Source organism: Salmo salar, chromosome ssa01, assembly GCF_905237065.1.
Source record: "Salmo salar chromosome ssa01, Ssal_v3.1, whole genome shotgun sequence".
In the NCBI taxonomy this organism is placed as follows: domain Eukaryota; kingdom Metazoa; phylum Chordata; class Actinopteri; order Salmoniformes; family Salmonidae; genus Salmo; species Salmo salar.
In genome coordinates this window covers 75345912-75369962 of record NC_059442.1, presented here as the reverse complement: position 1 = coordinate 75369962, position 24051 = coordinate 75345912, and the positions used below count along the sequence as shown (strand labels likewise).

Sequence of the window (24051 nt, the reverse complement as noted above, 5' to 3'; positions counted from 1 at the left end):
TATTGTTCGGTCACAGTGATTGACCCTTTCTCCTAGAAAAGAATACTGGCTTCCGTGCGAGTTATTAAAAGATACTGGTCGCCTTACACACTAACCTTTCATTTGTGTAATAATGGTTGTCTTTGTATCAGACTTGAATAAGTTGATTTAAAAGTGTACAAATTATAATTAAGCAATCATAAAATCCCATCAGTGATGAATGAATTGATCAAAATATAGCTTTTACTTTTTATAAAATGTAGGCTCCTATATCAATGATGCAGAATCCTCTTTAAAATGTATCAGTGCAGTTACTCAACATTTAAAGTCGACTAGCAGTCAAGACATGGCAGTGAAGTCCATCCTTAAAGCACAGAAGTAGAATTTTAATTAAAGGGAAGGAACCGTGTAAATCTAGAATCACACAGAGGTGCTAAGAACAGCCCTGTTCCTCTTTCAGGCCATCTTCCTTATTTCCGCTGCATTCATAATTCCACTACTCATGACCTTAAAAGGCTTTAAAGTAGTGCTGCAGATATTTGAAACAAACTTACAACACACATTTCAAATTTCATAAAATATCATTATTTTAGTTTAAAAAACTGAAATGTCATTCATCACAGGCAAAGTTGACAAATTTAACAATTTCATATTAATTGAAAAACAAAAACATTTGCTTGTTGTTGCTAGGATAGACAGTCAAGAATTACTTCATAACTATGATATGGCACAGCCCAAAACTTAAACAGAGCTCTCCAACTATATTTATAAATCATTTACTATTTATTTATTATCAGCTGGTCTAATGACAGCTAAGAATATGCTTATAAAGTGCTGCTATCATGGATATTAAATAAAGACAAATAGCATTTAATAACTGTTACTTTGTCTGTTATCAATCATAGATGAAGATGTGAAGTGTATATCAGAATCATCCCCTTCAACATTTCTTGCTGTGTTTTAATTTCCGTCTGAGGTTATGTCGATCAATCAATTGTTTTTATATAAATAGTCTCTATATGAACAGTTTTAATATCTCCAACCCTTTTTTCAGTCCTCCAAAACAACATGTTATTCGGCACACTTGTACAATTAGGACACCAAATGGCACCTTGAACTATCTAGGGAATAAGGTGCCATTTGGGATGCACACAAAGTTTTAGCTCCTCAGGAACGGTCCACGGTTCAGTTCCCGCCCAGAGCGTTGAGAGGGTCGTCAAAGATGTTTCCCGAGTCGTCCGCTGCACTGGTGTCCTGGGAGGGAGGGTTCTTCTTGGACTTGGATGGAGGCTGCTTGGTCACTGGCTTCACAGTGCTGGGAGAGAAGATGTCATCTGTGGAGAGAGAAGCATGGACAGTACTGTAAAATGTGTCAGTTCAACCTGGTGGCAATGGCATTGTCAGACTGTATGTGTGTTTGTTTTTGTGTGTGCACCATTGGAGGCTGCTGAGGGGAGGATGGCTCATAATAATGGCTGGAAAGGAGCGAATGGGATGGTGTTTGATACCATTCCACCGATTCTGCTCCAGTCATTACCACAAACCTGTCCTCCCCAATTAAGCTGCCACCAACCTCCTGTGGTATGCACACATACCTGTATTTGTCTGTGTGTGGTGAATTTCCACATACATGTTGAAACAGTTGAGGAACAACAATGCAAGTTCTAGATATTCTGAAATATGTGCTCTGCAAATACTCACCCATATCATCATCAAATATTGATTTAGTTTCCACCTTCTTGGACTTCTTCTCTTTTGGTTTTGAAGTGGACGTCATATCAGCAAAGATGTCAACGTTGTCATCAAACAGACTGGCATCCAAGGATTTCTCTTTGTGCTTTTTGGGTGGAGTCGCTGCTTCATCCTGTGAAAACGGTAACAGACATATTCAGACAAGAAGCAGACAGACACATGCACGTGCGAACACACACTTTCCAAGGAATATATTGATTTCCCTCTACCTCCTGTTGCAGAGATCGTGACTGTTGGATAAACAGACGTGCTGACCCAGCATGCTCTGTGACAGACCAACTGCATTAACACTATTATAATGAAAAGTTCGTAAATTTCGGGCTGAAAAATTCATTTAAAAAACTGAAGTCATAAACAGACTGACTGTTCAATTGACTGACACAATTGATCATCATGACCAATACCTGGAAGATGTCCTGCTTGGGAGTAGAGTTGCTCCCAGCCTTAGAGTCTTTACCACCAGCAGTAGTGGGAGTGGAGCTCTTTCCTAGCCCGAAGATATCCTCTTCATCCTCCTCCTCATCCTCCAGGAAGGAAGATGCCTTGGCCTTCTTAGCTGACCTCGGCTTCACCTTCTTGAACAGGTCACCCATGGGGTCGTCAAAGAGGGACTGAGGGGTCGTCTCTTTCTCCTTCTCACTCTCATTCTTTGATGTCACTTTACCCCCTGTAGTCTTTGTTGTGGGATTGGGGGATGGAGTGGTGATTATGGGTGAGGGGATGGTGGGGTTGAGACCTGGGGCAGGGGCAGACCCAAAGAGGCTGTCAGACCCAAACAGGTCATCCTCGTCAAGAGAAGGCAGCACCTTCACCTTGCTACCCTTAGAAGAGTCTTTATTTAGAGGGGTGTTTGACACGGGTAGTGTTAGCACTGACGGTCTGACAGAGAAATCGGTGAGCAGGGGTTTGGAGGGTAAGGAAGCAGGTAAGGAGGAGGGTAAGGCAGAGGTTGGGGCTTGGTTAGGTAGACTAGACCTAGGCAGAGTTAGGTTAGGTAGTCCCGGGCTAGGCTGGGTTGGGTTAGATAGTGCTGGGCTAGGCAAGGTTGGGCTGGGTCCAGCCTGGTCCTCTCCATGGTTCTCGTCTCTCTGCTCCACAGATCTCTGAGCTGACGTCTGCCGTGCTGCCCTGGTCTGGGGCCTGCGGCGGATGGAGCCTTTAGCTCGACCCTACAGGAAAAGAAGACACATGGAGTCATAACAGGGGCTTATTTTGGAAGTTACAAGGTTAGAGCTTTATACATTACATTTCTATAATTTAAGGATCAAATGTAGGTGTTCCATGTTTCCCTCACCCTGTTCCATTATGTCCACCCTACCCCAGTGCCAGAGCCCTGACCCACCTTGTTCGCACTCTGTAGCGTGGACACCTGTACCGGGTTCTCGAAGCTAACCCCTTTGTTGCTGTGGGGCTTGGTCCCTGCTGGACTGAGGCTAGCGCTGGGGCCTGAGGAGCTGGGGCTGGGGCTCAAGCCTGGGAGTACACTGACCCCCCCTGGGATCCGAGAGAAGGCGTCGGGCAGGAGGGCAGCAGGGTTGATCACCAGGTTGGCCTGAGAGTGAGGAACACATTTGTTCACAAGTGTTGACCCAATTTCATACCAACTAAAGGCCTTTATAAAGAGAGGGTTTTGTAATCAGAGCACAGTGAATAGACATGCAAATGGATATAATTTGGATTGGTCCTCAATTGGATTTACAAGTAATTTTGTTCATGCAGTCCCTCATGATCATCAGAACCAAGCAGTAGACAAAACAGAGGAAGTGAGACCAATAATAAAAGATAAAGAAAGTAATAAAATGTAGAAGAAGGAATAATATCTATTCATGAGGTTTCAGGAAGAATAAAGGCTGAGCATTTGCTTTCAGTTTGACAATAAAACAAAAAAAAACCCTGTGAGAATCAATTTGACAGTCACGCGGTCTCAGTTTAGCTTTAAAGCCAGCAGTGGAAAAGAAAAAGACGATATGTTTCATGTCAAAGGTGGAGGTTCAAAGATGACTGGCAGAAAACATGTTGGGAGAATGAAAGCTCATTCAGAAAGATTAAAGAAAGAGTAAAATATTGAATAATAAAAAGACTGATTTAACATTTTAGAAGATTACTTGGAGTTTCCCAATCCGTGAAGGCTCTTTAGATTTTACAGGACTTGGTGTCGGCTTCTGTGCAGTTGAATGAAGATCATGTTAAGTAATCTAGACAGGAGTATCTCCAAAAGCAATGTAACAGTATAATAACTATCAACTGAGGAGAGAACATTACTGTCCACAGATATCCTTCAAATTCAGAAAAAATGTAAGGCAACAATACCAGTCAAAAGTTTGGACACCTACTCATTCAAGGGTTTTTGTTTATTATTCTACAATGTAAAAATTGTTAGGACATTAAAGCAAAAAAAAAAAAGAACATATGGAATCATGTAGTAACCCCAAAAAAATAATGGTTAAATCAAATATATTTTAGATTCTTCAAAGTAGCCACCCTTTGCCTTTATGACAGCTTTGAGCACTCTTGGCATTCTCTCAACCAGCTTCACCTGGAATGCTTTTCCAACAGTCTTGAAGGAGTTCCCACATATGCTGAGAACTTGTTGGCTGCTTTTCCTTCACTCGGTGGTCCAACACATCTCAAACCATCTCAATTGGGTTGAGGTCGGGGGATTGTGGAGGCCAAGTCATCTGATGCAGCACTCCATTTATTTCACCTTTATTTAACCAGGTAGGCAAGTTGAGAACAAGTTCTCATTTACAACTGTGACGTGGCCAAGATAAAGCAAAGCAGTTCGACACATACAACAACACAGAGTTACACATGGAGTAAAACAAACATACAGTCAATAATACAGTAGAAAAATAAGTCTATATACAATGAGAGCAAATAAAGTGAGATAAGGGAGGTAAAGGCAAAAAAGGCCATGGTGGCAAAGTACCGTAATTTCCGGACTATTAAGCGCACCTGAATACTGAATATAAACCGCACCCACTGAAGTTAAAAAAATATATTATTTTGAACATAAATGAGCCGCATGTGCCTACCGGTACATTGAAACAAATGAACTTTACACAGGCTTTAACGAAACACGGCTTGTAACAAAAAAATAATTAGCAGTAAGATTTAGTCTTTTTGCACCGAGTCAATTCCTCACGCTGCTGTTTCCAACGTCTTATCATCGACTCATTAAGACCAAGCTCCCGTGCAGCAGCTCTATTTCCTTTTCCAACAGCCAGATCAATCGCCTTCAACTTGAAAGCTGCATCATATGCATTTCTCCGTGTCTTTGCCATGATGAGGATGACAAAATGACTACCGTAATCAGAATGATGGGAAGTTTGAGAGCGCTCGATTTAATCTAAACAGTAAACAAAAAAGTTGTTTGACCTTAACCTGTTCGGCAATTTCATTGGTCTAATGAAAGCTTCATGACGCCAAAAAACTGAGCACGTCACAGAATGTGTTTTTTTGGAGAAAAAAAAATTGAAAGCGGGAAAAATCCATATATTAGCCGCGTCATTGTTTAAGGCGCAAGGTTCAAAGCCTGGGAAAAAAGTTCCGGCTTACATTCCGGAATTTACGGTAAATACAATATAGCAAGTAAAAGACTGGAATGGTATATTTGCAGTGGAAGAAAGTGCAAAGTAGAAATAGAAATAATGGGGTGCAAAGGAGCAAAATAAAGAAAAAAATACAGTAGGGGAAGAGATAGTTGTATGGGCTATATAATAGATGGGCTATGTACAGGTGCAGTGATCTGTGAGCTGCTCTGACAGCTGGTGCTTAAAGCTAGTGAGGGAGATGAGTGTTTCCAGTTTCAGAGATTTTTGTAGTTCGTTCCAGTCATTGGCAGCAGAGAACTGGAAGGAGAGACGGCCAAAGGAGGAATTGGCTTTGGGGGTGACCAGTGAGATATACCTGCTGGAGCGCGTGCTACAGGTGGATGCTGCTATGGTGACCAGCGAGCGGAGATAAGGGGGGACTTTACCTAGCAGGGGTCTTGTAGATGACCTGGAGCAAGTGGGTTTGGCGACGAGTATGAAGCGAGGGCCAGCCAACGAGAGCGTACAGGTCGCAGTGGTGGGTAGTATATGGGGCTTTGGTGACAAAACGGATGGCACCGTGATAGACTGCATCCAGTTTATTGAGTAGGGTATTGGAGGCTATTTTGTAAATTACATCACCGAAGTCGAGGATCGGTAGTATGGTCAGTTTTACAAGGGTATGTTTGGCAGCATGAGTGAAGGATGCTTTGCTGCGAAATAGGAAGCCAATTCTAGATTTAACTTTGGATTGGAGATGTTTGATGTGAGTCTGGAAGGAGAGCTTACAGTCTAACCAGACACCTAGGTATTTGTAGTTGTCCACATATTCTAAGTCAGAACCGTCCACAGTAGTGATTCTGGACGTGCGGGCAGGTGCAGGCAGCGATCGGTTGAAGAGCATGCATTTAGTTTTACTTGCATTTAAGAGCAGTTGGAGGCCACGGAAGGAGAGTTGTATGGCATTGAAGCTCGTCTGGAGGGTAGTTAACACAGTGTCCAAAGAAGGGCCAGAGGTTTACAGAATGGTGTCGTCTGTGTAGAGGTGGATCAGAGAATCACCAGCAGCAAGAGCGACATCATTGATGTATACAGAGAAAAGAGTCGGCCCAAGAATTGAACCCTGTGGCACCCCCATAGAGACTGCCAGAGGCCCGGACAACAGGCCCTCCGATTTGACACATTGAACTCTATCAGAGAAGTATTTGGTGAACCAGGCGAGGCAATCATTTGAGAAACCAAGGCTATTGAGTCTGCCGATGAGGATGTGGTGATTGACAGAGTTGAAAGCCTTGGCCAGGTCAATGAATACGGCAGCACAGTATTGTCTCTTATCGATGGCGGTTACGATATCGTTTAGGACCTTGAGCGTGGCTAAGGTGCACCCATGACCAGCTCTGAAACCAGATTGCATAGCAGAGAAGGTGCGGTGGGATTCAAAAATGGTCGGTAATCTGTTTGTTGACTAGGCTTTCGAAGACCTTAGAAAGGCAGGGTAGGATAGATATAGGTCGGTAGCAGTTTGGGTCAAGAGTGTCCCCTCCTTTGAAGAGGGGGATGACAGCAGCTGCTTTCCAAACTTTTGAAATCTCAGACGACACGAAAGAGAGGTTCAACGGGCTAGTAATAGGGACCACCTCCTCCATGCTTCACGGTGGGAACCACAAATGCGAAGATTATCCGTTCATCTACTCTGCGTCTCACAAAGACACGGCGGTTAGAACCAAAAATCTCACATTTGGACTCATCAGACCAAAGGACAGATATCCACCGGTGTAATGTCCATTGCTCGTTTTTCTTTGCCCAAACAAGTCTCTTCTTCGTGTCCTTTAATTGTGGTTTCTTTGCAGCAATCCAACCATGATGGCCTGATCCATGCAGTCTCCTCTTAACAGTTGATGTTGAGATGTCTGTTACTAGAACTCTGAAGCTTTTATTTGGGCTGCAATTTCTGAGGCTAGTAACTCTAATGAACTTATCCTCTGAAACTGAACTCTGGCTCTTCCTTTCCTGTGGCGGTCCTCATGAGAGCCAGTTTCATCATAGCACTTGATGGTTTTTGCGACTGCACTTGAAGAAACTTTCAAAGTTCTTGACATTTTCCGGATTAACTGACCTTCATTTCTTAAAGTAATAATGGACTGTCGTTTCTCTTTTCTTATTTGAGCTGTTCTTGCCATAATATAGACTTGAGCTGTGTTCGAACACCCATAGTAACATACTGTATACTTAATGAGTATATACCATACTATTAGTTCATTTTAACCGAACCGTATCCTTTCAGTTGAGCGTACTAAATCTTGGCATGTCTACCAGAAGTTGATGCTGTTGCTTTGCAACCTCTTGCTAGCTAGTTAGCATAACAAATTACTAGTTAGACATTTTACGACTTCGGGTGTGTTCTTAAATTCAAATCTGGAGTGCGCTCATAATTCAGAGCGTAAACAGATTGTCCGTTTGTGAATTAAGACGGTTTCGCTCTCGGAGAGTACACTGGACGCTTAGGCTAGGAGTAGGATTGATTTGAGCGTTCCGGCCGTACAACGGCAGTCAAGCACCCAAGCTAACGTTGGCTTCCAGACACAAATGAGACCACTCTGACCATTTTACTCGCCTTAGCAGAGCTGGTTAGGCAGTTTTCATGATACCCAGAGCGTTGGTGACTAACTGTGCTGCTGGAAACAATTGAATTACGCTTTTTTGTCAACGTTTACTGACACCGGCCATATTCAACGGGTGTCGTAAATGTCTTATTCTGCGCTCTGGTACACTAAAACGAGAGTGCTCTGAAATCGGAATGGATAGCCAGAGCAAATTTACAAAAGCACCGAATGTCCATTGAGAACGCACAACGACGACACAATTTAGCTATGCTAAGAATGACAGGAAAAAATCAAGTCACTAAATGTTGGGTAGTTAGATAGCCTATAGTTAACTGAAGACATGTTTATCAAAATAACTCCCTGTAATTATTATCACGCGATTAATATACTGGCAAGTTTGATGTATAAGTAGCCAACTAACGTTAGTTAGGTAGCTAACAAACATACCGGTACATACTGCTGTAATGATATGCTACGTGGTTCACAAGGACAGCGTAGCTAACAAATTACCTGCCAACATAACGTGTAAGGTAACCTATTTGAAAAGTCATAACTTTATTACATTGCTCAACATTTGTCATAATCAGCAATTCATTTCTATCCGCTCTCATTGGACTTAGACTGCATATTTTCCGCCATTATCTTCAAATCACAAAACCATGTGAAGCCACGCCCATTTCCCGAAGAAATGCATTATGGGCCCTAAATTACGGAAATAGTGTCCTTTTTTTCTTCTCTTTTTTAATAATTTTATTTATAATTCAAAATACAGAGCAACAATTTACATTCTTACATCATACAAAACAGAACGCAGGCATTAACAAAAAAAATACTGGACCAAGCCAAAAAGAATATAAAAAATAAACACTTCTAATTGTAATCACTCTGAAAAAATGTTATTGTAATGATTTAGGAAAATGTTATTCTTGTTATTGTTCACTAGGGTTAATGTTTTAATAAAACAGTTAAATTCAATAAAAAAAAAAGGTAATTTTGGCATAGAATTTTGGAATTTTTGTTTGTGTATGAAGTATTTGGCAACAAGAATAAAAAAATTCACAATCATTTTAGTGGTCTTGTTATCATTGCAATAGGAACATATTATATCTTTCATGTCATAAACATAGGTAGTGTTCATAATGGTAATTAAGTATTTTGCAAAGTTTTCCCAAAATTCGGACAAATTTACATTCAATGAACAAGTGAGACGGATTCTCACCTTTTTCAAAGAAATAGTGTCCTCTGCGTGTATACTTCCTATTCGTGACGTAAAATATGATTGGGAGTATGAGTATTCGAACACAGCTCATGTCTTTTACCAAATAGGGCTAGCTTCCGTATACCACCCCTACCTTGTCACAACAAGGAAAGAAATTCTACAAATTAACAAGGCACACCGGTTAATTGAAATGTATTCCATGTGACTACCTCATAAAGCTGGTTGAGAGAATGCCAAGAGTGTGCAAAGCTGTCAAGGCAATAGTTGTCTACTTTGAAGAATAACAAATATATTTTGATTTATTTAACACTTTTTTGGTTACTACATGATGTCTTTATTATTATACAATGTATAAAATAGTCAAAATAAAAACTTGAATGAGTCGATGTGTCATTTATGACTGGTACTGTACTCACTCCAGAGGCGGCGGGTGGGAGGAGTTATTTTGGACGGGCTCATTGTAATGGTTGGAATGGAATCAATGGAACGAAGTCAAACGTGGTTTCCGTATGTTTGATGTGTTCCATTTAAGCCATTACAATGAACCTATCCTCCTATAACTCCTTCCACCAGCCTCCTCGGACACCCTTTAATCATAAGCACATTGGCAATCACATTCTGTATAGACTAAGACTCTTAGTTTCATCAGCCTTACCTCACTCTCTGTGACTGGTGCTGTCACAGCAGGTTTTGAGGATGGCTCGTCTTTAGTGGGTTTACTGGGCTTCTCCGATACCTTCTGAGGATGCAGGTCAAAGAAAGGACAAGGACTGAGGATGTACAGTCCCCGGTAAAGTCATCAAGTTGTATGCATATTGTATTGATTGAGGTGATTTAGAATAGGGTACCGGAGGAGCTGCTTTGGGCTTGACAGAGCTGAAGAGGTCATCTTCATCATCACCAAACAGTGTTGGAGCTGCCGACTTCACTGAGCTAGGCCTGGACCTCTGAGACAGGAACACAGCATTTTATCATCACTACTATCATTCGCACAATTGATTTATCACTCAAAGGGGTAGCAAGTAGTATGCGCGTCAATGTGCTGATGCAATACAAGACATCCACCCTGGTCCTGGTGAGTGCAGGTGTTTTGCTCTAGCTCAATACTAACACATATACCCTCTCACTAAGCCTACTGTCCCTAGAACTCACCAAAGACTTGTCAGGTGTGGCGAAGATGTCAACGTCAGGGTCGTTGTCCCTCTGCTGAGTCTGACTGAAGAGCAGTTCCTCATCCTGGAACACCCCGGTACTACTCTTGGTACGAGGACGCACCTCCGCAGGCTAACAGACAGACACAGGATTTACAGACACACACAGGAATTGTCAGTAATATGAATAAAATAATTCATACCTTTAGTGTGTTTCTGGCAACTGGTTTGGTCGGTATGGAGATAGGGGCAGTCCAGTCAGCACCCTCCTCTTCCACATCATCAAACAGACTGAGGGTGTTCTTCTTTGTTTTGGCCTCCTTCTCCATGGGGGGCGGGCCCTCAGACAGGAAGTCATCACCATCCGGGTCGTCCAATGGGCTCTTAGTCTGCTTGGTTAGGCACAGGAAGACAGAAAGGCGTCAAAGTGAGTACAGCACCTCACACTCACAGGCATAAGAGCAGGGCTCCATCTCAATTCACCTTCCTCTCTTTTTGCATCTTTCTCAACTATATTGGAGGAAAAGGTCCAAGGTCCATCACCTCAGATCTTTATTGTCCAATGGGTTTTGAGAAAGAGACGAGGAGAGATAATGTGAGGAATCACAGAAAGATTAATTGAGAAAGGTCCCAAATGGCCAAATGTTAGGTTATGGTTAGGATTTGGATTGGGTGAGTTTAGCTGATCCTAGATCTGAGCTTAGGGGGAATTTCTACCCTAAGTCTTATGTAGCATCTCACCTTGGCTGCTGCCAGTCTGTCTCCCAGCACGTTGATCCCTCCAAACAGACTGACGGCCCCAACTGGCTTTTTCTTACTCTCACTGCCCTCTAGTGGAGAGGACAGGGATGGCACCTCAGGACTCTTGTATTTCGCTACCCTCTCCTCCTCTGAAGGTTTCTCTACCACTAGGGGAGGAGGTGGTGCCGTCACCTCTGGTTTGTCTATCGGGAGCAGCGAGGGGGCTGGGGAGGCTACAACAGGTGCCTAGAGAACAGGATAAGGGCACAGGAGAAAAGGGTATGAGCTGGGGGGTAAAGGACTGAAATAGCATTGATTACAGACATAGCTATCAATGCAGGGATGTTACCACATATACAGTATATTTATATGAACAGTACGTCAAAACAGTACTTTCTTACGACAACGATATTCATTCAATATTTTTATTGTTGTAAAATAATAGACAAGAGCCTAGACATTACTGAAGTATTATCTTTTTTAACAATTCCATTGTTACCTTGAAGGCTTTTCACCTATAGGTTATTCATACATGCCCAAATGGCACCCTATTCACTATATAGTGCACTAAATAGGGAATAGGCTGTGGACAGACATAATCTGTAAACCAGGCTTACTTTAGGGTCAGCTGTAGTAGAGCTGTTGGTGACGTTTGTTTTGAAGCCGAAGAGGGATCCCTTATCTTCATCATCCTCATCTTCAAACAGGAGAGAGACTCTCTGGTGCTTCTTCTGACTGCTCCAACACATAGACATTTACACCACACCGTCATACTACAGATTGAGTATTTTTGTCTATTGCTATGACATTTACCTAGACTCCTTGGTAGCAGCAAAGAGATCATCATCCTCATCGAACAGGCTGTCTTTAGGAACTGCTTTGACACTGGGTAGACTAGATGGGGCACTAGTACTGGACTTCATCCCTCCAGTCTTACCCTCCGTCTTACCCTCCGTCTTACCAGCACTAGGCTTGGAGCTCATCCACTGGTCCTAATACAGAAAGAAAAGGGTTAAATAGATATCATCTGTTGAAGTAAGAGAAACAACCTTCACAAGTAAGCCTGGTTCAAAATCTACCTTTCTGGTGTTGGCAGATTTGTAAGAATAGGATGGGTGTAAGCTATATTAAATCACTTTATTTGTCACATGCGCCGAATACAACAAGTGTAGACTTCACCGTGAAATGCTTACTTACAAGCCCTTAACCAACAGTGCAGTTAAAGAAGAAAATATTTACCAAGTAGATTAAAATAAAAGTAATAATAAAAAGTAACACAATAGGAATAACATAAGCAGGCTATATACAGGGGGCACCCGTACAAAGTCAGTGTGCGTGGGTACAGGCTAGTTGAGGTAATCTGTACATTTAGGTGGGGGCAAAGTGACTATGCATAGGTAACAAACAAAACAGTGAATATGTAAATTGTCCGGTGGCGATTTTAGGAATTGCTCAGCAGTCTTATGGCTTGGGGGTAGAAGCTGTTGAGGAGCCTTTTGGTCCTTCCAGTACCGCTTGCCGTGAGGTAGCAGAGAAAACAGTCTATAACTTGGGTGACTGGAGTCTCTGACACTTTTATGGGCTTTCCTCTGACACCTCCTATTATATAGGTCCTGGATGGCAGGAGGCTTGGCCCCAGTGATGTACTGGGCTGTTCGCACTACCCTCTGTAGCACCTTACGGTCAGATGCCGAGCAGTTGCCATACTAGGCGGTGATGCAACCGGTCAGAATGCTCTCGATGTTGCAGCTGTAGAACCTTTTGAGGATCTGAGGACCCATGCCAAATCTTTTCAGTCTCCTGAGGGGACCAAGGCTTTGTCGTGCTGTCTTCACGACTGTCTTGGTATGTTTCGACCATGATAGTTCGTTGGTGATGTGGACCCCAAGGAACTTGAAACTCTCGACCCGCTCCACTACAGCCCTGTCGATGTTAATGGGGGCCTGTTCGGCCCTCCTTTTCCTGTAGTCCACGATCAGCTCCATTGTCTTGCTCACATTGAGGGACAAGTTGTTGTCCTGGCACCACACTGCCAGTTTTCAGAACTCCTCCCTATTGGCCGTCTCATTGTTGTCGGTGATCATGCCTACCACTGTTGTGTCGTCAGCAAACTTGATGATGTTGGAGTCGTGTTTGGCCACACAGTCGTGGGTGAACAGCGAATACAGGAGGGGACAAAAATACACACCCCTGAGGGGCCCCTATGTTAAGGATCAGCGTGGCAGATGTGTTGTTGCCCATCCTTACCACCTGGGGGGGTGGCCCGTCAGGAAGTCCAGGACCCAGTTGCAGAGGGAGGTGTTTAGTCACAGGATCCTTAGCTTATTGATGAGCTTCGTGGGCACTATGGTGTTGAACGCTGAGCTGTAGTCAATGAACAGAATTCTCACATAGGTGTTCCTTTTGTCCAGGTGAGAAAGGGCAGTGTGGAGTGCGATTGAGATTGCGTCATCTGTGGATCTGTTGGGGTGGTATTCGAATTGGAGTGGGTCTAGCGTGTCTGGGAGGATGCTGTTGATGTGAGCCATGACCAGCCTTTCAAAGCACTTCATGGCTACTGACGTGAGTGCCACGGGGCGGTAATCCTTGGGCACAGGGACTCTGGTGGTCTGCTTGAAACATGTTGGTATTACAGACTCGGTCAGGGAGAGGTTGAAAATGTCAGTGAAGACACCTGACAGTTGGTCCGCGCATGCTTTGAGTACACGTCCTGGTAATCCGTCTGGCCCAGCGGCTTTGTGAATGTTGACCTGTTTAAAGGTTTTGTTCACATCAGCAACCGAGAGCGTTATCACACAGTCATCCAGAACAGCTGGTGCTCTCGTGCATGCTTCAGTGTTGCTTGCCTCGAAGCGAGCATAAAAGGCATTTAGCTCGACTGGTAAGCTCGCGTCACTGGGCAGCTCGCGTCTGGGTTTCCCTTTGTAGACCGTAACAGTTTTCAAGCCCTATCTGAAGCGGTCCTAAGCCCATTTGATGGCAGAGCCATCACCATATTGCTTACAACTCCAGGTATTTCAGATCTGTGAATACCAAAGGGGTAGTGGCTAACGGAGGGGGCTAAGGGCTATTTTCTGACAGGCTGAAGTTGAACTGAAGATTATGTTGCAAGGTTCCCTTCCCTCCCATTACCTCGTCATCACTGAAGAGGGAGCTAGAGACAGGTTTCTTGACTTTTGGAGTGGCGGCTTTAGCTTGGCTCGGTTTAGACTTCTTCGCAGACGCAAACAGATCCTGCATGATGAAAGAAAGTGGTTAGATATGAAGACGCAGTTACAAATTATAATATTTTGGGGACCGAAATAGGTCAGGCTCATTTTCTCACTTCTTCCTCCTCGTCATCGAAGATGGACAGAGGAGCTTTGCTCTGAGTTGTGGGTTCAGGTTTAGACTGACTCTTAGGGATGGTTTGAAATATCTAGAAAGACAGGGACAGAGAAAGGTGAGGTTACATCTGTAAAACAATACCATGCTTCATGATCAACCTAACGTTCTAAGCATTAATTGTACGGCTCATGTAGATATTGATGTAATTGATAAGCATGAGAAGTACCTCCAACAACATTCAGGACATTTTTGCATACTTGAGAATGAGTGTTAAAAAAGAAGAAGCACACCTGTGAGTCCTCATCGTCAGAGAACAGACTCTTCGCCTGGGGTTTTTCTGTCTGCTTAGTAGGGGTTTTCACCACGTCTGGAGGAGGGCCGTTCTGTAATGAACAACATGGGGGGGAAGAAAAGGAGCGCAAGAGAAACAAAGAGAGAGTTAGGAAGAAAGAGTGATGGAGATATAGATGAGAGAGAGATTGTAGATAGATAAATATAGATAAAGAGATGGATGAGAGAGATGATGGGTAGATGAAAGAGGACTCCCCCACCTCCTCTGACTCTTCGCTGGTGGAGGGCTGTCGTTTCTTCAGTGCCTCAGTAAGTAGGCTCTTGGTACCAGGACCAAACATGGAGACGCCTCCTGCTGGCATCTGAACACAAATAACCATCATTACCACAACTCATCACTATAACCAACAACCTTCAGCATAATTCATTACTAAAACCAAAAATCATCAACAGCACAACTCATCAACACTACTGTAAGTAAGCAACTTATAATCATGATAACCAAGTACCCCAAATCCATTACTGTAATCACTCTAAAATCATGAGTCAATCAACACTTGTTAATATGGAAACACAATGTACACGTGTGAGTATTCACCTTCTTCTGAGGAGCCTGTTTCACCTCTTCTTCCTCCACTACCACCTCCTTCCTGCTCTGTAGAGTGGGCGGGGCGACAGAGCTCTCACTAAAGATGTCACCATCCTCATCTTCATCATCTCCTCCAAACAGATCCACTGTCTTCTTTTGCTTGGATTTCTTCTGTCCAGCTGAACACAGGTTACACATTAGTGCTTGCGCTGAATACAGTTTTAGTGCTTCATTCTATAGCTAGATGACTCCTGATATCTCCAGGTGTGATAAGTATCATTTGGTCTTAAACTGTTGTCTAGTACTGTCTTTTTGCTAGCTAGGGGCATCTGCTTTAAGTGCTGTCTGTCTTCTCAGTAGCCTACTTGGTTTGTGAACTGCTGACAACTTGCAGCTGATTGTTGACACACCAACCACTATTAAAGGGATATTTCAGTTTAGATTTCCACTTACTATTCATTTCATTTTCAGCTTCCAGGAATTGAGTATAGATCCTTGTGACATTGGGCCGTGCATTATCATACTGAAACATGAGGTGATAGCGGTGGATGAATGGCACGAGAATGGGTCTCAGGATCTCGTCACAGTATATCTGTGCATTCAACTTGCCAAAGCAAAAATGCAAGTGTGTTCGTTGTCAGTAGCGTATGCCTGCCCATACCATAACCCCACCATGGGGCACTCTGTTCACAAGGTTGATATCAGCAAACCGCTCGCACACACAACGTCATGCGCGCTGTCTACCATCTGCCCAGTATAGTTGGTACTGTGATTCATCCGTGAAGAGCACACTTCTCCAGTGTGCCAGTGGCCATCAAAGGTGAGCATTTTCCCATTGAAGTCGGTTACGACGTCAAACTGCCATCAGGTCAAGACCCTGGTGAGGATGACGAGCACGCAGTTAAGCTTCCCTGAGACGGTTTCTGAGAGTTTGTGCAAACCCACAGTTTCAGCTGCCCGTGTGGCTGGTCTCAGACAATCCCGCATGTGAAGAAGCCGGATGTGGAGGTCCTGGGCTGGAGTGGTTACACGTGGTCTGTGGTTGTGGGGCCGGTTGAACGTACTGCCAAATTGTCTTAAATGATGTTGGGAGGCGGCTTATGGTAGAGAAATGAAAATTTTATTCTGTGGCAACAGCTCAGGTGGACATTCTTGCAGTCAGCATGCCAATCGCATGCTCCCTCAAAACTTGATACATCTGCCTTCCCTGTGGCTCAGTTGGTAGAGCATGGTGTTTGCAACGCCAGCATGGTGTTTGCAACGCCAGGGTTGTGGGTTCGATTCCCATGGGGGGCCAGTACAAAAAAATAAATGCATGAAATGAAATGTATGGAATGTATGCATTCACTACTGTAAGTCGCTCTGGATAAGAGCATCTGCTAAATGACTAAAATGTAATGTAAAAAAATCTGTTGCATTGTCTTGCGTGACAAAAGTGCACATTTGAGTGGCCTTTTGTCCCCAGCACAAGGTGCACCTGTGCAATGATCATGCTGTTTAAATCAGCTTCTTGATATGCCACACCTGTCTGGTGGATGGATTATCTTGGCAAAGGAGAAATGCTCACGAACAGGGATGTAAACCAATTTGTGCACATTTTACAGAAATACAGTAAGGTTCTTGTGCGTATGGAACATTTCTGGGATCTTTTATTTCTGATAAATCCTTCTCCCTCCGTTCAACTGATTCTGCCTCCCCTCCCCACCTTTTCCACATCATATGACACGCACTGTCCCCTTTCCTTCCGTCTCGGCCCTCCCCTCCTGTTCCATGGCTCATTGCAAGGTTACAGAAACTTCCGGGGGACCCATCATTTTTTCACTCCCTCCTCTCTACCTTCTCTTCCTCTGTATACGCTGCTAAAACCACTTTCTATCACTTAAAATGTCAAGCCTCTGCCTCTAACCCTATGAAATTATTTTCCACCTTCCCATCCCTCCTTAGTAATCCGTGTGGAGGATTTTGTCGACACTTTGAAAATAAGGTTGACGACATCCGCTCCTCATTCACTCAGCCTATTGAGCCCCTGGCCACACTCACAAAGAACTACCCCATGCCTTGACCGCTTTCTCCCGTTTCCAGATTAAATCCTGCGACTAGTGAAGTCTGGCTGCCCAAGAACCTGCCCGCTTGACCCCATCCCCTCCTCCAGACCATCTCTGGAGACCTTCTCCCATTCCTAACTTCCCTGACCACTGGCTGCGTCCCCTCTGACTTCAAAATGTCAAGAGTCGATCCACTGAAGAAACCAAGACTAATCAAAAACTACAGATCGATATCACTTCTTACTTTTCTTTCAAAAACACTTGAGCGTGCTGTCTCTGACCAACTCCCTCGCTATTGCTCTCAGAACGATCTTCTTGACCCTAACCAGTCAGGCTTCAAGAGGGGTCACTCAGAGACAGCTCTCCTCTGTGACACAGAGGCTCTCCGCACTGCAAAAGCTGACCCTCCTCTGTTCTCATCCTCCTAGATCTATCCACTGCCTTCGACACTGAACTATCTTATCCTCCTCTCCACCCTCTCAGGGCTGGGTGTCTCAGAATTTGCACACTCGTGGATTGCATCCCACCTGCCCGGCCGTTCCTATCAGGTGACGTGGAGAGGATCTGATTCTGCACCACGTACTCTCACTACTGGTGTCCCCCAGGGCTCAGATTTAGGCTCTCTCCTCTTCTCTCTATACATGAAGTCACTCGGCACCGTCATATCGTCTCTCCTATCATTGCTATGTGAGTGACAACTACTTTTCTCCTTCCCCCCCTTCTGACACCCAGGTGGCGACACACATCTGTGTGCCTGGCAAATATCTCATCTTGGATGTCTACCCACTACCTCAACAAGACAGAGCTGCTCTTCTATCCAGGGAAGGCCTGCCCGCTCCAAGTCCTCTCCATCACTGTTGACAACCCCACGGTTCTCTGCAAACATCAAAGCAGTGACTCACTCCTGCAGGTTCATGCTCTACAACATCTGTAACGTACGACCCTAACTCACACAGGAAGCGGCGCAGGTCCTAATCCAGGCACATGTCATTTCCTGTCTGGACTACTGCAACTCGCTGTTGGCTGGGATCCCTGCTTATGCCATCAAACCCCTACAAATTATCCAGAATTCTGCAGCCCGCCTGGTGTTCAACCTTCTCAAGTTCTCCCATGTCACTCCCCTCCTCCGCACACTCCACTGGCTTCCATTCAAAGCTCGCTTTGCTCAAAACCTACACCCCAACCAGAGTACTCCATTCTGCCACCTCTGGTCCCTCCCAAAGGCCTTTTGTGAACCAACACTCGCACTTTACTTTTTTCCTCCTTACTAGCTCTGACTTTGTTGATAGTAAGTACATTAATACTCAAAGTAGCTATGACTGAGATATGTGATTGTCCCACATACCCATCTTAAGACGAATGCACTAACTAAGTTGCTCTGGATAAGAGCGTCTGCTAAATGACTAAAATGTAAATGTAGTGAGGCAAAATGTTAGATGTGAAACTCATTGCATGAATGAAAATAGGGTGAAAATAGGCTGACTCCTAACTTGAGATTCACATGCCTAAGAGTAAATTACGTACTTGCGATTTTCACTGATATTTTACAATCGTTGATTTCAAGTTCGGATCTCACCCAACGTGCTAGAGAGATAAGTCAGTCAAACAGTAACCTACCTGAGCTGGACTTCTTAAGGCTTTTGCCAGTGAAGAAGTCATCCTCTTCATCGTCATCAAACAGCCCCCCTCCTCCTCCCCCTAAAGAGGTGTTTCTAGGGGCTGATGTCTGGGTCTTGTTGGGTTTGGCTAAACTGCCGTTCTCTCTGCCCTCCACTGAATCAGAGTTATTGGGAATGCCAAACAGGCTGTTCTCTATGGGAAAAGAGGTGGACAGGATAGACTCAGAGGATGATCTTCTCAATACCATTACAGAATTGTCAACATGTAGTCATGTTATGTTGCAGTATTTAGTTTGAATTGAACAAATTCCATTTCCACTGAATACATTCCAATTCCATTTCAAAAGGGTAAGAGTGAATCTGTAGAGGCATTATGTCCTCAAGCCCCAAAAGTGTCTGACAGTTATTACTATGTTATAATCAATGTCATCTTTGAAAGGCCTTTGCTGTCCTTGGGGCATGTTTCTGTTACCTGGGAATATTGACACAGCCACTGAAGGAATCTTCTTAGCAGAGTTGACAGGTTCTGGCAGAAAAATAAGAGAAATACAAGTTCTGTAAACAGGTCCAAGTCTGAATACTGTCCAGGAAAAAGCATCTAAAAATGAAGACGGTAACCCACGACAACTAAATTAGAAACCGTGACCACAGCCATAGTACAAAATTAACAACATTCTCAGTTAATAACATGCCCAAACTGAGAGAAAGGTGAAGCTACTATTTGAACTTGCCCAACAAGAAATGTTGGTTTACAAAACATTTTGCTACAAAGTGCCCTAAATAAAAACGGACTTGGTGTTTCAGCGGTTAGTTGTAGGGCCATTATTACCTGTGGCGTGAGCTGTGTTCCTGGTCTTCTCCTCTGCCACAGGCTGTTTAGGTGCATCAGAGAACAGATCCCCCTGGACAACAAACATATCATTAGGTCTGCTATGGTTTCAGACAAAACTAATTAAAATATACTCTTTGGGAGCCTTTAACAGGCCAGATCGATTTTGTCCTACCATATTAAATGAAATTACAATTGGTAAGTCACATTTAAAAATTAAGATATGGAAGCTACAAAAAGGAGCATACTTCATCGTCATCATCAAACAGTCCTCTTCCTCCGCTGAAGAGGCCTCCTTTCCCTCCGAACGGAGAGAAGTCCTCGTCCTCCATCTTCGGCGGCCCAAACAATTCCTCACTGTCATCTTCAATAGCTACAACAACACAAACAAATCAGGTCTTGTGTCTACAAGAAACATATAAAGATAAAATAAATAAAACAAATAAATGGAATGTCATTTTATTATAAAATTACTTAGTTATGACAAATGATATCTAGTTCAGTTACTTTGAAGCGAGACTACCTCCACTGATGTTCTTCTGACTGAAGAGTTAGTGTATATACTCCCTGCTAAGCTGAGTGTACAAACATTCAGAACACCTGCTCTTTCCATGACAGACTAAACAGGTGTATCCAGATGAAAGCTATGATCCCTTATTGATGTCACTAGTTAAATCCAATTAAAATCAGTATAGATGAAAGGGAGGAGACAGGTTAAAGAAGGACTTTTAAGCCATTCAGAGGGAGAATGGGCAAGACAAAGGATTTAAGTGCCTTTGAACAGGGTATGCCAGTTGGTGCCAGGCATTGGAGTCAACATGAGCCAGCATCCCTGTGGAACGCTTTCGTCACCTTGTAGAGTCCATGCCACGATGAATGAGGGCAAAGGGGGACGACGACGACACAATACTAGGAAAGTGTTCCTAATGTTTGGTATACTCAGTGTAATTGGATGCATAGAGTGTGAGATGAGGTGCTTGTTCACAACGCAAAGTAACGGAATTCCTCCTTTACATAAGTAAGTGAGTGAATGAATGTCCTACCCTGTGGCCTCTCAGCCTTGGGCTCTTTCTTTGTTTTACTCTTCTTCTTAGAGGCAGACGATAACGCTTCATGGAGGTGACATGGGAAAGGAAACATGAGCATGCAGAACAATACGGTAATATGAAGTGAAACATCTATGTACTCATGTAATTCGCAAAGACAGACATGTTGTGCTGTATGACATCACATTTGATGTATGGCCTACATAAACTGAAAACACATCTTCAAGTCTATATGGAGCAAACAGTGATGATAGGATTCAAACAGGGAGGAAAGATGATTGACTTTAGGCAGATTTTTCTTCAAGTGCCGAATGGTTTCTGTATACAAATTAGGGCCTGGTGTTTTGCGCAATCACTTAACACAGCAAGATTTTATTCTGTATTTTAAGCATGAATTGAGAATTACACCAAAAATGTAAGCAATTGTCTGAGGATGGTGCTGGACCATCTGACATAAAAAGGAAACAAGTTATCTAAAGCAGAAACACACTGGTACCCAGGCTAGTAGAGAAGATCATACAGAAACAGGGAGTGTGTGCAGGGCCGGCCCGTCCATCAAGCAGGATTAGAGCGGCAGATTGACAAGGGCAGTATTTTCCAAGCTAAACTGCCCAAGACGCACCCACTTTGACGAAGACAGGGGTGCACAATATCTATCTTGTCCATGCCCAGCGCGCCTCTCCAATGCTGCTGTTGGAGAGACGCAGCGCAGCGGCACTCCACCAAAGCTCCGTCAATTTTCTAACAGGTAGAGTGTCTACAGCCTCTGGCGCCCTATCAAATAGCAATGTGCTTCGATGTGAATATGAACTAACATGTTTACACACCATATCCTAAAAACAGGACAGGTCAAAATACAATTTTTCAACAGGTAGAGTCTCTATAGCCCTGGCAGATGGCCTTGCCCCTAAAACCATTCAATTTCTACTTGGCGGGTATAGGAGGAGGGCGTTTTTTGTTGTTGTCTAGCCTAGTGCGTCATATACGCCATTGCTTCTATCTATAAGAAAGTAGAACTATAAGAAATCTAAGATGTGTCAACTAAATGATATCCAGCTCAGGGCTCCAGCTATGCATTTGTCTTGCTAGCTAAGTGGCTATGTCAAGATGAAGCTTATTGGTTACAGCAGAGACTTGCCTAAATTGTTTTGTGCATTAAAATTCAAAATAAAATATACTTTTTTAAGATATGTTACATTCGGTAATATTGTATGCCCCGGTATGGTACAGAAACGGTATGACAATCTGGATACCGCCCAACTTTAGTATCGAACAGTTTGTAATACAGGTCATCACAGCTGCGGGAAGTACCCCCTGATAAATCATTATTTTTTTAATTTTTAAATACAAATGTGCGCATTGGACCTTTATTACCCCTGTATGATCGGACAAAAATAGTTGTCAGCAGCACAGGAAAACAATCTCTCTCTGCAGCCTCACCCCTAAACATCTTCCTGCAGCCATGCAAGTTATATCAAGTCAACTTACATGTGCGATCTCCCTCCGGCTTGCTGATAGGTTCTCCTTTGATTCTGGCGGCCAGCTCATCAGCAAAGGATGATGGTCCTGTGTTCTGAATGTGACACAAAGACTTACGTAAAAGAGAGGTGGAATAGAACATTTAATATTCATGCAAGGGGACATGTAAACATGCAATTAACTAACATGTTATATTCACTTAAGTCATACATATAAAGTATTAGCAATGTTGACTTAACTGGATGAATAAAGGTTGTAATATTTAATAAATGACCTGTTTGTAATAATGTTAGTATCATTATCCAGCAGTAAACTTTAATCACAAGCATACCGTTATGCAATCATCATCGTCGTCGTCTTTGTCCGACTCTCCAAATATGTCTGATTCTTCCCCCTCGTCGTCATCACTCAACATGGACGACTTCTGCAGAGGAAATCATTCAATGTCATCCATGCTGTTGCAAATTGCATTTACATTCCTGACTAAGATAAGAGCGTCTTCTAAATGACATCATTACCATCGTCACCATAAACAATAGCATTCTTATGGCCAGTGTCCAGAGTAGGTAGGATTCAATCAATCGCACACTTCTCTGTTTCGTCTTTGATTAAAATTGGCAAATACCCTAATCATCCCTTGTCAGAATTGTTCACACAGAGATACAATCCTGTGTGTGTGTTATTGTTATCACAAAGATATCCACCAACTCTGGGTTTGAACATTGACCCTGACAGTCAAGAGTGAAATTGTCCTCACCTTCTTAATGCTGCTTGGCCCCTCCTCGTCAAAGTCTTCGTCTGACTGCTGTTCAAACACCACAGGGATAATACAATTATCTGAATCAAATAGAATTTTCTGTATTTTCACCTTGTTTGGATCAAGATTTAAAATTATGCCAACTTCACTCTCTAAAAAACATCAGTTTCTTTCTGGATGAGTAGAGAGAAAAAAAAAAGTCTTACATCAGTATCTTTGCCATCTTCGCTGTCGATAACACTGTCCCGATCGCTGTCGATTGATATTTCTGTATAGTAAAAAAACACAATAGTTTCACAAAAAATACATGACAGAGGTTCTTCGACAGAGGTTACTCTTCCCAGCAGGGGTTGGAACCAGTTCTGGGGAAGAGAAACAAATATCGGAAAATAACATTTTTCAGGGAACAGAATCAGAACCGGGAACGAAAGTGATCTATACTGTCGTGAAACAGAACAGTTAATTTAAAAGCATGGGAACTGGTTAATAAAGTTATTTTACATTGCGGGCATTTTTTTTGCAGTCCCACAAAAAAACAGAACAAAAGCACCTATCCATAGCCCTCCCTCTGTCAATCAGAAACTTCTTCCAGTGTCTGGCTGCCAGCTGAGAATCTTTGAAGTGTACGTGTAGGCTACTTGCTCCTCCAAAGCAGAGCTGTGGCCTACTGATGTTACAAGCATGATTCAAAAGATGAGGGCTTTTTAATTAATTAACTTTTCAATGCTAGTTAGGGATACTATATTTAACGCATTGGATTTATTAACTACAAAAACGTAGGTGTTATTAATTCTGGTGTCGCGCTTCACGCACAAGATTGTTAGCTAGCTAAGCCAACTTTAAAGTTCGAAGACATTCAAAGTTCTTCCATAGAAGCCCTCCTCCGTATGTATAATAACGGGCCTAATTCAGATAATGCATGTCATCACAAGACCCCAAGCGCTTCAATCTATGGCTCCGCTCCTCTTCCACCCATCCCCAAGAATGCACCCTATAATTGTCTTTACATCACACATTTAAACAACTCACTGAGCTATAGCTTGCCTGCTCCATAGCAAGCTGCTCTATCAGCACTGCATGATTGGGGAAGT

General features: G+C 43.3%; 1 protein-coding gene across 11 annotated transcripts in view; it reads right to left on the bottom strand.

The window, feature by feature from the left end:
* Positions 1 to 541: 541 nt before the first annotated feature.
* washc2c (WASH complex subunit 2C) overlaps positions 542 to 24051 on the bottom strand; it is a 38939-nt gene continuing 15429 nt past the window's right edge. For 2 of the 11 annotated variants that reach the window (XM_014215352.2, XM_014215277.2), the window contains exons 7-32: positions 23167 to 23228; positions 22961 to 23008; positions 22535 to 22627; positions 22213 to 22315; positions 20722 to 20787; positions 19927 to 20051; positions 19679 to 19751; positions 19322 to 19375; positions 18848 to 19042; positions 15195 to 15364; positions 14857 to 14958; positions 14596 to 14688; positions 14304 to 14396; positions 14111 to 14212; positions 11792 to 11970; positions 11596 to 11713; positions 10979 to 11224; positions 10441 to 10629; positions 10239 to 10370; positions 9935 to 10033; positions 9742 to 9825; positions 3837 to 3893; positions 3074 to 3283; positions 2136 to 2900; positions 1681 to 1843; positions 542 to 1313 (exon numbers count right to left, since the gene is read on the bottom strand). In XM_014215352.2, the coding sequence (XP_014070827.2) occupies positions 1165 to 1313; positions 1681 to 1843; positions 2136 to 2900; positions 3074 to 3283; positions 3837 to 3893; positions 9742 to 9825; positions 9935 to 10033; positions 10239 to 10370; positions 10441 to 10629; positions 10979 to 11224; positions 11596 to 11713; positions 11792 to 11970; positions 14111 to 14212; positions 14304 to 14396; positions 14596 to 14688; positions 14857 to 14958; positions 15195 to 15364; positions 18848 to 19042; positions 19322 to 19375; positions 19679 to 19751; positions 19927 to 20051; positions 20722 to 20787; positions 22213 to 22315; positions 22535 to 22627; positions 22961 to 23008; positions 23167 to 23228 (3770 nt within the window). In that variant the 3' untranslated portion in view covers positions 542 to 1164. The remainder of the gene's footprint in view (positions 1314 to 1680; positions 1844 to 2135; positions 2901 to 3073; positions 3284 to 3836; positions 3894 to 9741; positions 9826 to 9934; positions 10034 to 10238; positions 10371 to 10440; positions 10630 to 10978; positions 11225 to 11595; positions 11714 to 11791; positions 11971 to 14110; positions 14213 to 14303; positions 14397 to 14595; positions 14689 to 14856; positions 14959 to 15194; positions 15365 to 18847; positions 19043 to 19321; positions 19376 to 19678; positions 19752 to 19926; positions 20052 to 20721; positions 20788 to 22212; positions 22316 to 22534; positions 22628 to 22960; positions 23009 to 23166; positions 23229 to 24051) is intronic. The other 9 variants (XM_014215302.2, XM_014215296.2, XM_014215317.2 and 6 more) reach the window with 9 other exon arrangements.